The sequence below is a fragment of the Odontesthes bonariensis genome, chromosome 19 (genome assembly GCF_027942865.1).
Source record: "Odontesthes bonariensis isolate fOdoBon6 chromosome 19, fOdoBon6.hap1, whole genome shotgun sequence".
Lineage (NCBI taxonomy): Eukaryota > Metazoa > Chordata > Actinopteri > Atheriniformes > Atherinopsidae > Odontesthes > Odontesthes bonariensis.
In genome coordinates this window covers 26,561,237-26,573,913 of record NC_134524.1, presented here as the reverse complement: position 1 = coordinate 26,573,913, position 12,677 = coordinate 26,561,237, and the positions used below count along the sequence as shown (strand labels likewise).

The following is a 12,677-nucleotide window of genomic DNA, read 5'->3' as shown; positions in this document are numbered from 1 at the left end:
GTACACCCTCCTTTTCTTTCACGAGAGTACAGTATATAAAAATCCTTTCATACATCAAATGCCATTTCCAATACTTCAGGTTGATGCTGTAAAATCTATTCATGGCAAGTGTAAGCTACTCCTTTGAATCAGGTAATCATCAAAACACGCTCTGCCGCCTCTGTAATGACAAGCACTTTGTCAGAGACATCTCGCAGGAGCGTATCTCCTGACACTAACATTTGCTTGGCTTGGAAAAGTCAATTTCCCTGTGTCATGGTGATTGTAATTTTTGTCTGCAACGTGTAGATGATAGTACACACCTTCAGTGGATCAACACTGTGCTGCGCTTCAAAGGCACACGCTGTGGTTCTCAGGAGTCACTTTTATATATTAGATATATTAGCTCATATACCCTTTTACAGCAGCAGCTAATACAACATTTTACTTTGTACAAATCAGTCAACACAGTTAGTAGTTTTTGCTTTGTATTATATACATAATATATGTTGTTTAGTTATTTTGGTTTAATCTCTACCCTCTTCACTTCCTGATTTGCACACACCTTTCCATCCAGAGTACAACATAGTTCATGTTTTTTTTTTTTTTTAGATCAATGAATATTTTGATATGAAGTTACATGATTGTGCCTCATAACCACAGAGTAGACAATGGAATCATGGTCATATATACTAGCACATGTAGCAGCGATGTGTGTTTTCCGGCAATCCAAAATTTTTAGCTTGTAACCAAAATATGAAGGTTTATAATATAAAATATAATAACTTTTAAGCACAAGAGAATTATTCTGAATTCATTTTAAAAAAAAAATTAAACAACGAGATGCAATTTTGGTGAAGACATCACATAAAGAATCAGATCTGTCTCAATACACATTGCAGAAACGACATCAGCTGTTACAAAAATGTTGCAATGATTTCAATGTCCAAGATTTTTCGTCTGTTTCTTTTTCACTTTATTATTTTTTCCATTAAAATGAATGAGTTACAGTATCTCTTGACTGGGCTGTACTAATGCTTGAATCACGACATGACATTTTCTGTTTTCCTCCCAATTTTCCAAGTGATGTTGGGATTTGGAATAAAACCTGCACTGAAGGGAAATATTTAATGCCCATGAATATTCATTCATGTTTAATATGATATATTTCACTGATACTGCAGATATGGTTGCAATTATTTTCACAGTCTTCTCCAAGAATTTTATTTGCAGGGTGTTTATTTACTGAGCAATCTACTGGTAAATGGGAGTGCCAATTTGTATACTTGGTGACATGTTGCTGAAACACTTTCATTACACATATTAGTCAGGTAAAGACTTCTTCATTGAACATCCAGCACAAACATGCACAAGTATGTTGCTCTCTGAGAACAATGCGACACGTTTTTTGCCTTAGTTATAATATATTTTGACAATTTAAAAATTCATTACAGAAAAATGTCTTACTCAAATGTGAATCATTGTCACTGTTTTTTGTACTGTTACTGCAACAGCGCTGTTTTTATCCCATTTGCACAGAAATTGAACCAAAAATGACTTCTTGCATTTTCACTGATATTTTACCTCTGCATCAAATTGTTGCTCATTGTATTGAAAGCTTTCTTTGTCTGAATATGTTTAATTCTTAATATTGACACTGATACAGAGTCTGCTTTAGATTGTATAATATATGATATAAAGTTGTGTTCTTAATGCTTATCTTTATCCAAATTGAAGTCAGGTCAACTCATCACTCTTTACCCTCCCTGAAATGTAAAGTTAAATCGTCTCACATAGCATCTTTTATTCTTGTCAAGGTCTTACTAAGTAATTCACGATGTTTACCATTCATCTATTTACACAATCACTCACAAAGGCTGAATAGTAGCATTCATGATTGATGGAAAAAACTTGTGAGGTTTCTGTCTCATATTGCATATCTAAAAAAGCTCTTTAGTTCTTTCTATAAAAGCTATTATGTGTGTGTTTTGCAGGAGAGCTGTACATCGGTGGCGTGACAAAGAGCATGTACAGTAATCTGCCCAAACTGATTGCATCCCGGGATGGGTACCAGGGCTGTCTGGCCTCTGTGGACCTGAACGGGAGACTCCCTAACCTGATCGCAGATGCCCTCCACAGGGTGGGCCAGGTGGAGCAAGGCTGTGATGGTAAGGGTAACTGTGGGTCACATGTAGTCCTCACATATAATTATTGTCAAAGTCACTTGTAATGCAGTGCTCTTGTTGCTTTCCATCTCTTGATCAAAGGTAAGCGGAAAAAAATTGCCATAATTATATCACCTGTGGGTCACACAGGGAAAAATCAAATGGCATTGATTTCCAATGTAATAATCCAGTCTGTAATGTTATGGTTATGAATAACAATCATTTCTCTTGAAGAACACCAACTGTCCAACAACTATTCATCAAGGTTTGCTCAAGGGGTTTGTTCGAAATAAACAACACAATTATCGTGAAAAATTCAGGAGATTAGTCCCGAAATGGAAAAGCAAACAGAAGAGTTTCACCATCTATTCTGTTATAATTTACAAATATTCATTGAATTTTATGCCCCCGTGATCTGACCCCTCACAAACCCGCCATTTGAATTAAGATTCCAGTAAAGTAACTCAATTACATTTTCATCATTTGTTATCTTTTGATTCAGTTAATTTTCAATTTTTATTTATATAACGCCAAATACAACAAATGTCATCTCAAGGCACTTAAAGGCGGGGTAGGGGATCTTTTTCTGGAACATTTTTTTACATATTGCTTGAAATACTCTTCACACCCCCATTGCAACCAATTAATTAAAAGTTTTGACACAAATATGAAAAGTTTTAGTGGCCTCTAGAACGTACAATCTAGGAAAAACAGTATCCAATCATTGTGAACGGACCGTTCACAATGATTGGATACTGATGCCGTCTATCAAACTGCAATCTGCTCCTCCCTCCCCCTCCTTCTCCCTGTGCGCGTACCCTGCTCCGTGAACGTCCAGAAGCTTGGCAGGAAGCTAAACTAGAGCCAGCTTGGCTAGCACCTAGCATTATTAAACGTATAGTTAGCATAAACTAAATACTAAATACGGCAACGATCGATGCTTGCTGTCAGAACAGCGCTCGTGCACCTTCGTGCTCGTGCGCGTTCATGTACTCTAGAGGCGTGCCTTCGGGGGAAAAGTGAAGAAAAGGGTTGGGACTTTTTACCTGTGTATTTTCAAAATGCAGCTTCGCTGGACTCAAAATCCAGGATCTCCTACCCTACCTTTAAATAATAAAGTCCAATTCAAGACAATTGGAATTCAATTCATTTTAATCATAATTATTTGTAAAATAATCCAATTCATTCATATAGAGCCAATTCAAAATCAATTTCCTAGCTAAGGAATCCAACGGATTGCACCGAAACTTGTCTTCAGTCCAATCTCTGGCAGAACCAGACTCAGGAAGGGTGGCCATCCGCCTCGACCAACTGGGGTTTGAGAAGAAAGAAAGGGGGAAAAAACCACTGTAACACCATTCAAAGGATATCTGTTGGAACAAGGAAACACAAGTTAATGACCACAATAATGTCACATGTACCTAATATCATTTGAGATATTAAACAGGGAGGAAAGGTGTAAAGTGAGGAAAGTGAGGAAAGGTGTGACAGATGAGCTCCCCCAGCAGTCTGGGCCTATAGCAGCTTAACTATGGGATGTTTCAGGATCACCTGAGCCATCCCTTACTATAAGCTTTATCAAAAAGGAAAGTTTTAAGCCTAGTCTTAAAAGTGGAAAGGGTGTCTGCTTCCCGGACATTTACTGGCAGCCTATTCCACAAGAGAGGGGCCTGATAACTGAAGGCTCTGCCTCCCATTCTACTTTTAGAAACTCTGGGAACCTCAAGTAAACCTGCAGTTTGCGAGCGAAGTGCTCTGTTATGAAAATATCTTATAATGAGATCTTTAAGATATAATGGAGCTCGGTCATTAAGAGCTTTATATGTGAGGAGAAGAATCTTAAATTCTATTCTGAATTTAACAGGGAGCCAATGAAGACAAGCTGAAACTGGAGAAATATGATCTCTCCTTTTAGTTCTCATCAGAACTCTGGCTGCAGCATTTTGGATTAGCTGAAGGCTTTTCAGAGAATATGTGGGACAGCCCAATAATAAAGAATTACAGTAGTCCAATCTTGAAGTAACAAATGCATGGACCAGTTTTTCTGCATCACTCTGAGACAAGATGTTCCTGATTTTAACAATATTACGAAGATGAAATAAAGCAGTCCTAGAAACCTGTTTTATATGCGAGTCAAATGATAAATTTGATAAATGGTAAAAAAAACTAACTCTAAGGTTCCTCACTGTAGAACTAGAACCCAAGGAAATACCATCTAGAGTAACTATATAACGAGACAATTTGTCCCTAGTGCGCTCAGGTCCAAAGATAACGACTTCAGTTTTGTCTGAATTTAGAAGCAGACAGTTCTGAGTCATCCAGGTCTTTATGTCTTTAAGACATGCTTGTAGTCTGACCAACCTATTGGGTTCATCTGGTTTTATAGATAAGTACAACTGAGGATCATCAGCATAGCAATGGAAATTTATGCCATGCTGTCTAATAACGTTACCTAATGGAAGCATGTATAAAGTGAAAACAATTGGTCCAAGCACAGAACCCTGAGGAACTCCATGACTTAGTCTGGTGTGTGAGGAAGATTCTTTATTTACAAGAACAAACTGAAATCTATCAGATTAATATTACTTAAACCAGTCCAATGCAGTTCCTTTAATCCCAATAACATGTTCAAGTCTCTTTAATAAGATACTGTGATCGAACGTATCAAATGATATATATTGGGATGTTGGGTTATATTGGGTTATTGGGACATTGATATACCCCAATAACCACACCCCAATTTCTCAGAGCTCTGGGCAGTTCTTACACTCTGAATATCCTTTCTGTTGCTCCATAAAACCCGCATGAAAATGGCATCGTTCCCCTTCTAATATTACTGTTAGTGTGGCTGATCTCATGCACGTCCCACCCTCGTGGCTTTTTACTTCCTTAATCTTGCATTAGTCGTGTTTTTACTTCTGCCGTGCATGGTTTGTCACATCTCAAGCTCAATGGCTCTGGTGTCAGATAGTTAATCCTGAGTATAACGGTACTTTTTTGGCTCTAGCATCCCCGATCCACACGCCCAAACAGAGCCACACTGCACTATGTCTCAATGGCATTCTGAGCCTCAGAGACCACAGACTTAATTTCCCTGAGGCCCGCACTAAACCAACTTTTCATTTTTTGCCCCTTCTTGTTCCTTAACACTGCTACTTCTGCCAGCCAGCCTTATTACCTGCCTGTAGTTATACCTTGCAATTACTTAGCTCCAAACACAGTTTAAAACTGCATTAAGCTATCACACTGACTCCTGCAGGCACACACAATGGATGCTAATATTAGTTAATGATTGGAGGGCCAGGGAATTGAGCACTATTAACTGACCAGATTTGGAGGGGTGGACTCTTTTGAAAAATATTAGTGCACTTAGACCTGGGGCTGTTGTAAATCCATATATTCCCTTGTTGATATTACAGGCATGCATGGAAAAACAGCTTTGACCGGTTGTCTAATTCTACTATAATTGAATTCAGCATTTTATTCCCTCTAAGGTCATGATTTGCTTGTGAACTTGAAGACTGGGCAGAGGTGGCTGTTAGTGCAGTCTGTCCAGACCAAAGGCCACGCAGGGGCAACAACATTGAGGTTGTTACTTCAGCTCCTCAGTGAGTCAGCATTTTGCAGCAACAACAAAAGGCAAAGAGAGCAACACAGAAAGTAAGGTTAAGTTTTGCTGACTCACTCAAGCGTGTCAAACAGTGAAAAACACCATATATCAACAAAAAGATAGAACAACAGTAGGAGCTGCGACACAGACATTAACAGTTGTACAAAGGCAGGAAGCAGAGCTGAAATCTAATTCTGAGATTTATCGAGACATTTTCAAGTGTAATTTCATTCTGTTAGGAAAAGCCTGAATCAGATTCCATCCAAGCAGATTGCTGAGTTGAAAATTGACGACACGAACATAATGAAGATGTGTTGACTTGGGTTTTATAGTGATATTAGACATGTGCCACTTATAATAAGCAGAGCTTTCCTAAACATTCGGAGCAAGCACAGCAGATGGAGTTTCATGCTTCAACAAACCGAAGTCACACAGGTTCTCATGCAGTCATACAAAATTAATGATTACCAATAGAAAGTTTAGGAAGAAGTGAGGAAGCGTTTACACAGCATGGATTAAGGAGAAACTTTTTCAGGAAATGATGTGCATTGCCTATAGCTTTGAACTAAATGGTTTATACTATGAGGTGTGATAGTGAGTCAGATCAGTGGTGTATGGTATGAATGAGTGGAAGCCATCAGTTTTTGTGTTGTAATGCGCAAATAAACCAAACTTAAATTAACAAAACAAACCAAACCTGTGGAGGAGAACAAAGTGAGACTGATTAGACTAAAGTTGAGAAATCACATGACTTGGTGGGTCCACAGATACTGCAGATTACACTAAAACCTGCATAAGAACAGGCACAGGTTAATACCATAACCAATCAGGGGAAGACCTGCAGGGGTCATAAAACTCGCATTCTTTGATTATCTAATCATTTGCAGGATTTGGGAGAGGGAATCTTTTTATTTTTTTTCAATTGGATGATTTGTAAGTGGCACAGTGAGAAGTCTGTTTATCTATGCAAAAACAAATGACTCTCACACTGAACCATGGTTCTTTTAAATTCTGTTTAATTGAGGTTTTAATGAGAAACCCTGCTGTCGTCATCACAACAGCCACCGCACACTTACTTTTAAAACAATTATCCCAACTAAGACCTAATCTGCATACCTCTATCATTCAGTGTTTTTCAGTTGTGCCTGTTAAGAATCAACAGGATCAAAACACTTAGTCAGTCTTGTCACTTTGAGCTTTTTCAGTCCACAAGTTACTTCGTTTTGGGTCAAGCAAGGATTTCCACAGGGTAATATCAGTTTATTTAAGCCATCTTTGGACACACGCATACATGATTTGTGTTTCTACCACGACAAATCCAGTGGTTGATTTCATCATTGTTTTGGTGGTGCCTTGTGCCGTGAGTAATTATAAACTACATGAATATAAAGGCATGTGTACCGTTTGCTGCCATTGCCCAGTGGAGTGCCAGCAGATTTTGTTTGAAAGTCAACTCGAAATGCTGAATACCTCAAGATATTCCCTTTATTTGTACATTTTTGTGCATTGTTTATGTAATTCAGCATGTTATTGGGGCGGCTGTACCTCAGGAGGAAGGTCCTGCCAATTGTAAGGTTGGAAATTTGACTCCAGGCTTCTCTGGGCCACATGTCGAAGTGTCCAATGCATCCATCGGTGTATGAATGTGTGTCAATGATTATAACAAAAAAGAAAAAAGAAATATCACTGTGTAGCGTGCTGTATGAGTGTGTGAGTGAATGGGTGAATGTGGTCAGTACAGTCCATTTATCATTGGATTTAAACACTGTTATGACCTTTACCCTCTCAGGACCCAGTACCACCTGTACGGAGGACTCCTGCTACCATCAGGGGGTGTGTCTCCAGCAGTGGGAGGGCTTCACCTGCGACTGCACAATGACGTCCTATGGAGGCTCATTTTGCAATGACCGTAAGTAAAACGTTTTTCATGAAGGTTTGAATGTATGGCTGGAGTGAGTGATTCACTGGGGCTATTGGTAGGTTTGAAATTGGTCGAAAGTTAAGGCTCCACAGGCAACTTTGGTTTGTTGTTGAAGTGGCAGTGATTCTCCTGTATGGTATGAATATAGCCAGTCAGAAAAATTTCCTCTTATTTGTCTTCTTTTGTCACTTTTGTCATTAGTGAGTCCAGCTTTCTCCAATTCAAGCACTCAGTTATATCACTTTGCAAGCGCATTTGTGTGAATCCTTAGGTTCTTACTTTGTGAAAACTGGATTCTCAACATTTTCCTCAAGCTTATTGAAATATTACTGCTAACCGTTAATCGTGCTAGTACACATCAACAAGGACCTATTCCCTTTACTTTTGCAGGCCACATAGATTGTGGTACACAAATAATGTGTTCCACTTGTGGAATGTGTTCCATTAATAACATGAATAAACTCAAAGTTCACCGTGAGATTGTTTTTTTTTTTTTGGTTCCTGAGTCACTGCTAACTGATGCTTCGAAAAGAAACTGTTATTTAAGCCCCGTGTCGCTGCCATGTGGTCGGTCACCTGCTGGGTGGCTGACCGTCAAGAAGTAGAAGAAGGGGAAGAATGTGGACAGAACAAAATGGATTTGTCATAAATACTGTTAATTTTTGTTTCTTTTTGAATAAAGCTCTCAGCAAGGACACAATGGTGATCCTGAAGTGTTTAAACATGCATCTAGTACTTATTGCTTAAATGTTAGGTTTATCAAGACACTCAAACATTTTCTATGAATATTTGTTGTAGTGTTGAGTGGTTTAAAGCTAATGTGCAATCAGCACACATCTTCACAGACTTGATAAAAACAGAGGCGAAGTGACAGGCTAATAGACTTGTTTACATAAGTCTTTGCTTGCTTATTTTTTCTGTACTTAAACATTAGAATTAATTTGTGACCACATGTCTTTGATAATTGCAGGCTATTAATTTGACTTTTATGTTACTGTACAAAACATGAACCACCAAGTTAGTGTAAGGCTGATTAGCTACGTTGTTCTTTGGCTCTTGAAAGACTCAAGCAAGGAGAAGGTGATAACCGCTCTGTCGCCATGACAGCAAAGATAAGCAGAGGTTCTTTTCAGCTTGAGAGAGTAAAAAACATGAAGCAAAGAGGGAGAGGGATGCCGATTCCTGCATTCAAGTTGTTGCCTGTGGGGAGTTATGGCAGTTGTGCCTTCGCTGGTTTCTGAGTTGACAGGTAGAAGTGTTTGGGAAGCAGGTAGCGTATCAATATGTGCTCCGAAGGAGTTTTGGGTGTATGTGTGTTTTGTGAGAATGTGTAGACTGAGGGGAAGGACTTCACCAGCAGCCTGATCAAATGAATTGCCAAACCGCATGCAAAAAGTCGTTACTGCAGGAAGGTTCACTAAAGTTCTCAGTTCTGCATTTCAATCTCAATGAAAATTTCAGACACACGAAAATCAATCAATTCTGTCAGTGACTGAACATCGTCTCTTATTTTGAAATTAAATTGTAGCTTTGAGGTTTATTGGCTGCTGTTTAAAGTTCACTCACCCCTCACTGCAAATTGTATAATGATTTTATTGTCAGTGGTTGCTATACTGCAGCATAATACATCCAAAATATCTGAGAACAACAAACATCTTGAACTTGCATTGAATTGGAAGAAAACACTTAAAGTCTTGGCACTGTGATTGTGTTTTTAAACTGAAGAGGCTCATCTGGTCTGCTGCTTTAGCAGCTGGAAAGTGTGTATCCATCCACACAGGTAAATTCTGAAATTATTCTTGTGTATGACATTAGCACTCCATTGTTCCAGATGCGTGCTATGCATCAGTGTGGCAGCCTCTTACAAGTATGCAATCTTTGCTGCAGCAGATTTCTGTCGTTGCTTGTTTTTTCCTTCCCCCAACAACAGCCGCACGCCTTCTGAACGTCCCTTCTGTCATCATTTGCCAACTTGCAGCAAAAAAAACAAAACAATTTCATCTCTTGACTTTGAGCTCTTGGCTTAAGCTCAACTGTGGCACCTTCCTCTCTTTATGCTTCCTTGCATCTCGTTTTCCAAGCCGCCACGCCTCCTTGATGCACTTCACTCAAATAAACATTTTTCTGAACGTGCCAACCTTCAGGGAATTTTTCTTGAGCCTGCTCTGAAAACCAAGGTAGGACCTATTGTATGAGTCAGCCTCAGTCTTTAACATGGACACCGAAGACTTGCAGTTTTTCACTTAAAGTCCTGTTAAGCACTTTTAACCTGTTCACTTGATATCTTTGACGTGAGTTCTTTGAAGAATTTCCTTAAACCGTGAAACTCGACAGCATTTATCCTGGTTTTCTGTCGCCATGAATGGCCAAAGCTTGACAGGGTCACATGGTTGTATGGATTGTGCAGCTTTATAAAGAGTATGGATGCAGATCATAAGAAGAAGGGAAACAAAGCCAGAATGAATTCCAATAAATCAACCTTGCCTTAAAGTAACATATTTGCAATACAGAACTCACACACGTCACATTAGCAGCAATGCATTCAACTAAATCAAAAAGAAAAAAATGTCTTCAAAGAAAACAGAAATGTGGTTGGTACTGCGTTTCATTCTCAGAGTGTTATTACAGTAATTACTTGTTGTTCTGTGGTTTGTGAACAACCTGTCTTTGGTTGCCATTTTAAACAAATCATAGAGCAGCCTTGATTATTTTATACATGTCCCTCTGTGTGTGGACTTAAAACAGAAGCAAGCCTGCCAATCACTCAGCTGCGGTTTCATACAACATTAGGACTTTCTTCATGTGGATAAAATTGTTCACTGGATAAAAAACTTTTGTTTCATTTCCTCAGTTTAAGCCCAGAGTCATTTTTTTCACTCGGGGTGGAAAGGTTGTCAAAGTTATTGACACTGCAGTTATTATTCATGAATACAGATTCACAGTTCAGTGGAGAAGCTTCACACGGTGAGAAAGGAGAAGGGATTTTTCAACTTGTACTGCTTTTTATACCAGATAAACTGAAGTAATATATCTCACTTGGACTGTATTGCCTACTGGCCATCAGCCAAGACCAATTTTTTTTTTCCTGCAGGTACAGGAAATTCTTCTTAAAACCCCAAACACATAATGTTTTTCATGTTTTATTCAAGGATTCTTTCACAACAAGATTTGTCGATACTGTAAATGCAGAGTCACATCTCTGACACTGAACCCCAAGTTCCCTTATTGAATATGAAGATGAGTGCTGAGTGATGAGCTATTTCATAACTGAAAAAGTTACTCATTAAGTGTTTCTCAGTGTTAACGATGTTTCCTTGATAGGATGTCTTCTTATTAATCATGTCCTCCTTATTTAAAGGAAGACCTTGTGTTTGTTGCAGTCCTCATGGATGTCTTAAATATATTATTCACCCTTAACTTAATTAATTCCCTGAAAAAGGAACTAAAGTTTTGTGCAAAAGTAATCATCCCCCTTGGCTTTTTAACTGTTTTGTTACATTCCAACCTGTGATTTAAATGTTTCTTAATCTTATTTTTATGTATTGGATCTGCACAAAATAGTCGGTGAAACGAAATGAGAAAAAAAAATGTATAAAAAAATTGTATCTACCCCCTTTGCTATGAAGCCCCTAAAAAGTTCTGGTCCAACCAATTACCTTCCAAAGCCACATAATTAGTGAAATGAAGTCCACCTGTGTGCAAACTGAGTGTCAAATGATCTGTCAGTATAAAAACACCTTTTATGAAAGGCCCCAGAGGCTGCAACACCACTAAGCAAGAGGCATCACACCATGAAGACCAAGGAGTTCTCCAAACAAGTCAGGGACAAAGTTGTTGAAGTACAAGTCAGGGGTGGGTTATAAAAAAAAATATCCAAACCTCTGATGATCCCCTGGAGCACCATCAAATCCATCAACTTCAAATGGAAAGAACATGGTTCCACAACAAACCTGCCAAGCGAGGGCCGCCCACCAAAAACTCACAGACCGGGCAAGGAGGGCATTAATCAGAGAGGCAGCACAGAGACCGAGGGTAACCCTGAAGGAGTTGCAGAGTTCCACAGCAAAGACTGGAGTAATGCAAAAATGTATGTCCTATGGACATAGGACCACAATAAGCCACAATAACACTCCATGGAGCTGGGCTTTATGGAAGAGTGGCCAATAAAAAGCCATTACTTAGTGTTAAAAATAAGAAGGCACGTTTTGAGTTTGCCAGAAGGACTGTGGGCGACTCCCCAAATGTATGGAGGAAGGTGCTCTGGTCATATGAGACAAAAATTTTTACTTTTCGGCCACGCTATGTCTGGTGCAAAACCAACACATCCTATCACCCCAAGAACACCATCCCCACAGTGAAACATGATGGTGGCAGCATCATGCTGTGGGGATTTTTTCAGCAGCAGGGACTGTCCGAGTCGAGGGAAAGATGGATGGTCCTAACTACAGGGATATTCTTGAGCAAAACCTGTGTCAGTCTGCCTGTGATTTTAGACTGGGACGGAGGTTCACCTTGTAGCTGGACAATGACACGAAGCATTCTGCTAAAACAACACTCGAGTGGTTTAAGGGGAAACATTTAAACGTGTTGGAATGTGGCAAGCTGATAGAGACTTATCCAAAGCAACTTGCAGCTGCAGTTGCCGCAAAAGGTGGCTCTACAAAGTACCGACTTTAGATGGGGTGAACAGTTATGCACGCTGAAGTTTTCTGTTATTTTGTCCTATTTGTTGTTTGCTTCACAATAAAAAAAATAATAATACATCTTCAAAGTTGTAGGCATGTTCTGTTAATGAAATGGTGTAAACTCTCAAATAATTCATTTGAATTCCAGGTTGAGAGGCAACAAAACATGAAAAATTGCTGGGGAGGGGGGGTACTTTTGAAAGGCACTGTAGCTCATTATAGTGCAAAGGGCTGACTTGAGAAGGGCTGTCACTATTTCCAAAGTCAAGTTTTAACGAATTCTAAATAAACATGAAAATGCTTCTTGGAAGTTGTTA

The 12,677-nt window shown here is 39.1% G+C and overlaps 1 protein-coding gene across 8 annotated transcripts in view; it reads left to right on the top strand.

Moving 5' to 3' along the window:
- nrxn2b (neurexin 2b) overlaps positions 1–12,677 on the top strand; it is a 694,839-nt gene that overhangs the window by 398,497 nt on the left and 283,665 nt on the right. For all 8 annotated transcript variants that reach the window (XM_075451532.1, XM_075451531.1, XM_075451530.1 and 5 more), the window contains 2 exons: positions 1,974–2,147; positions 7,544–7,663. In XM_075451532.1, coding sequence (XP_075307647.1) covers positions 1,974–2,147; positions 7,544–7,663 — 294 coding nt within the window. The remainder of the gene's footprint in view (positions 1–1,973; positions 2,148–7,543; positions 7,664–12,677) is intronic.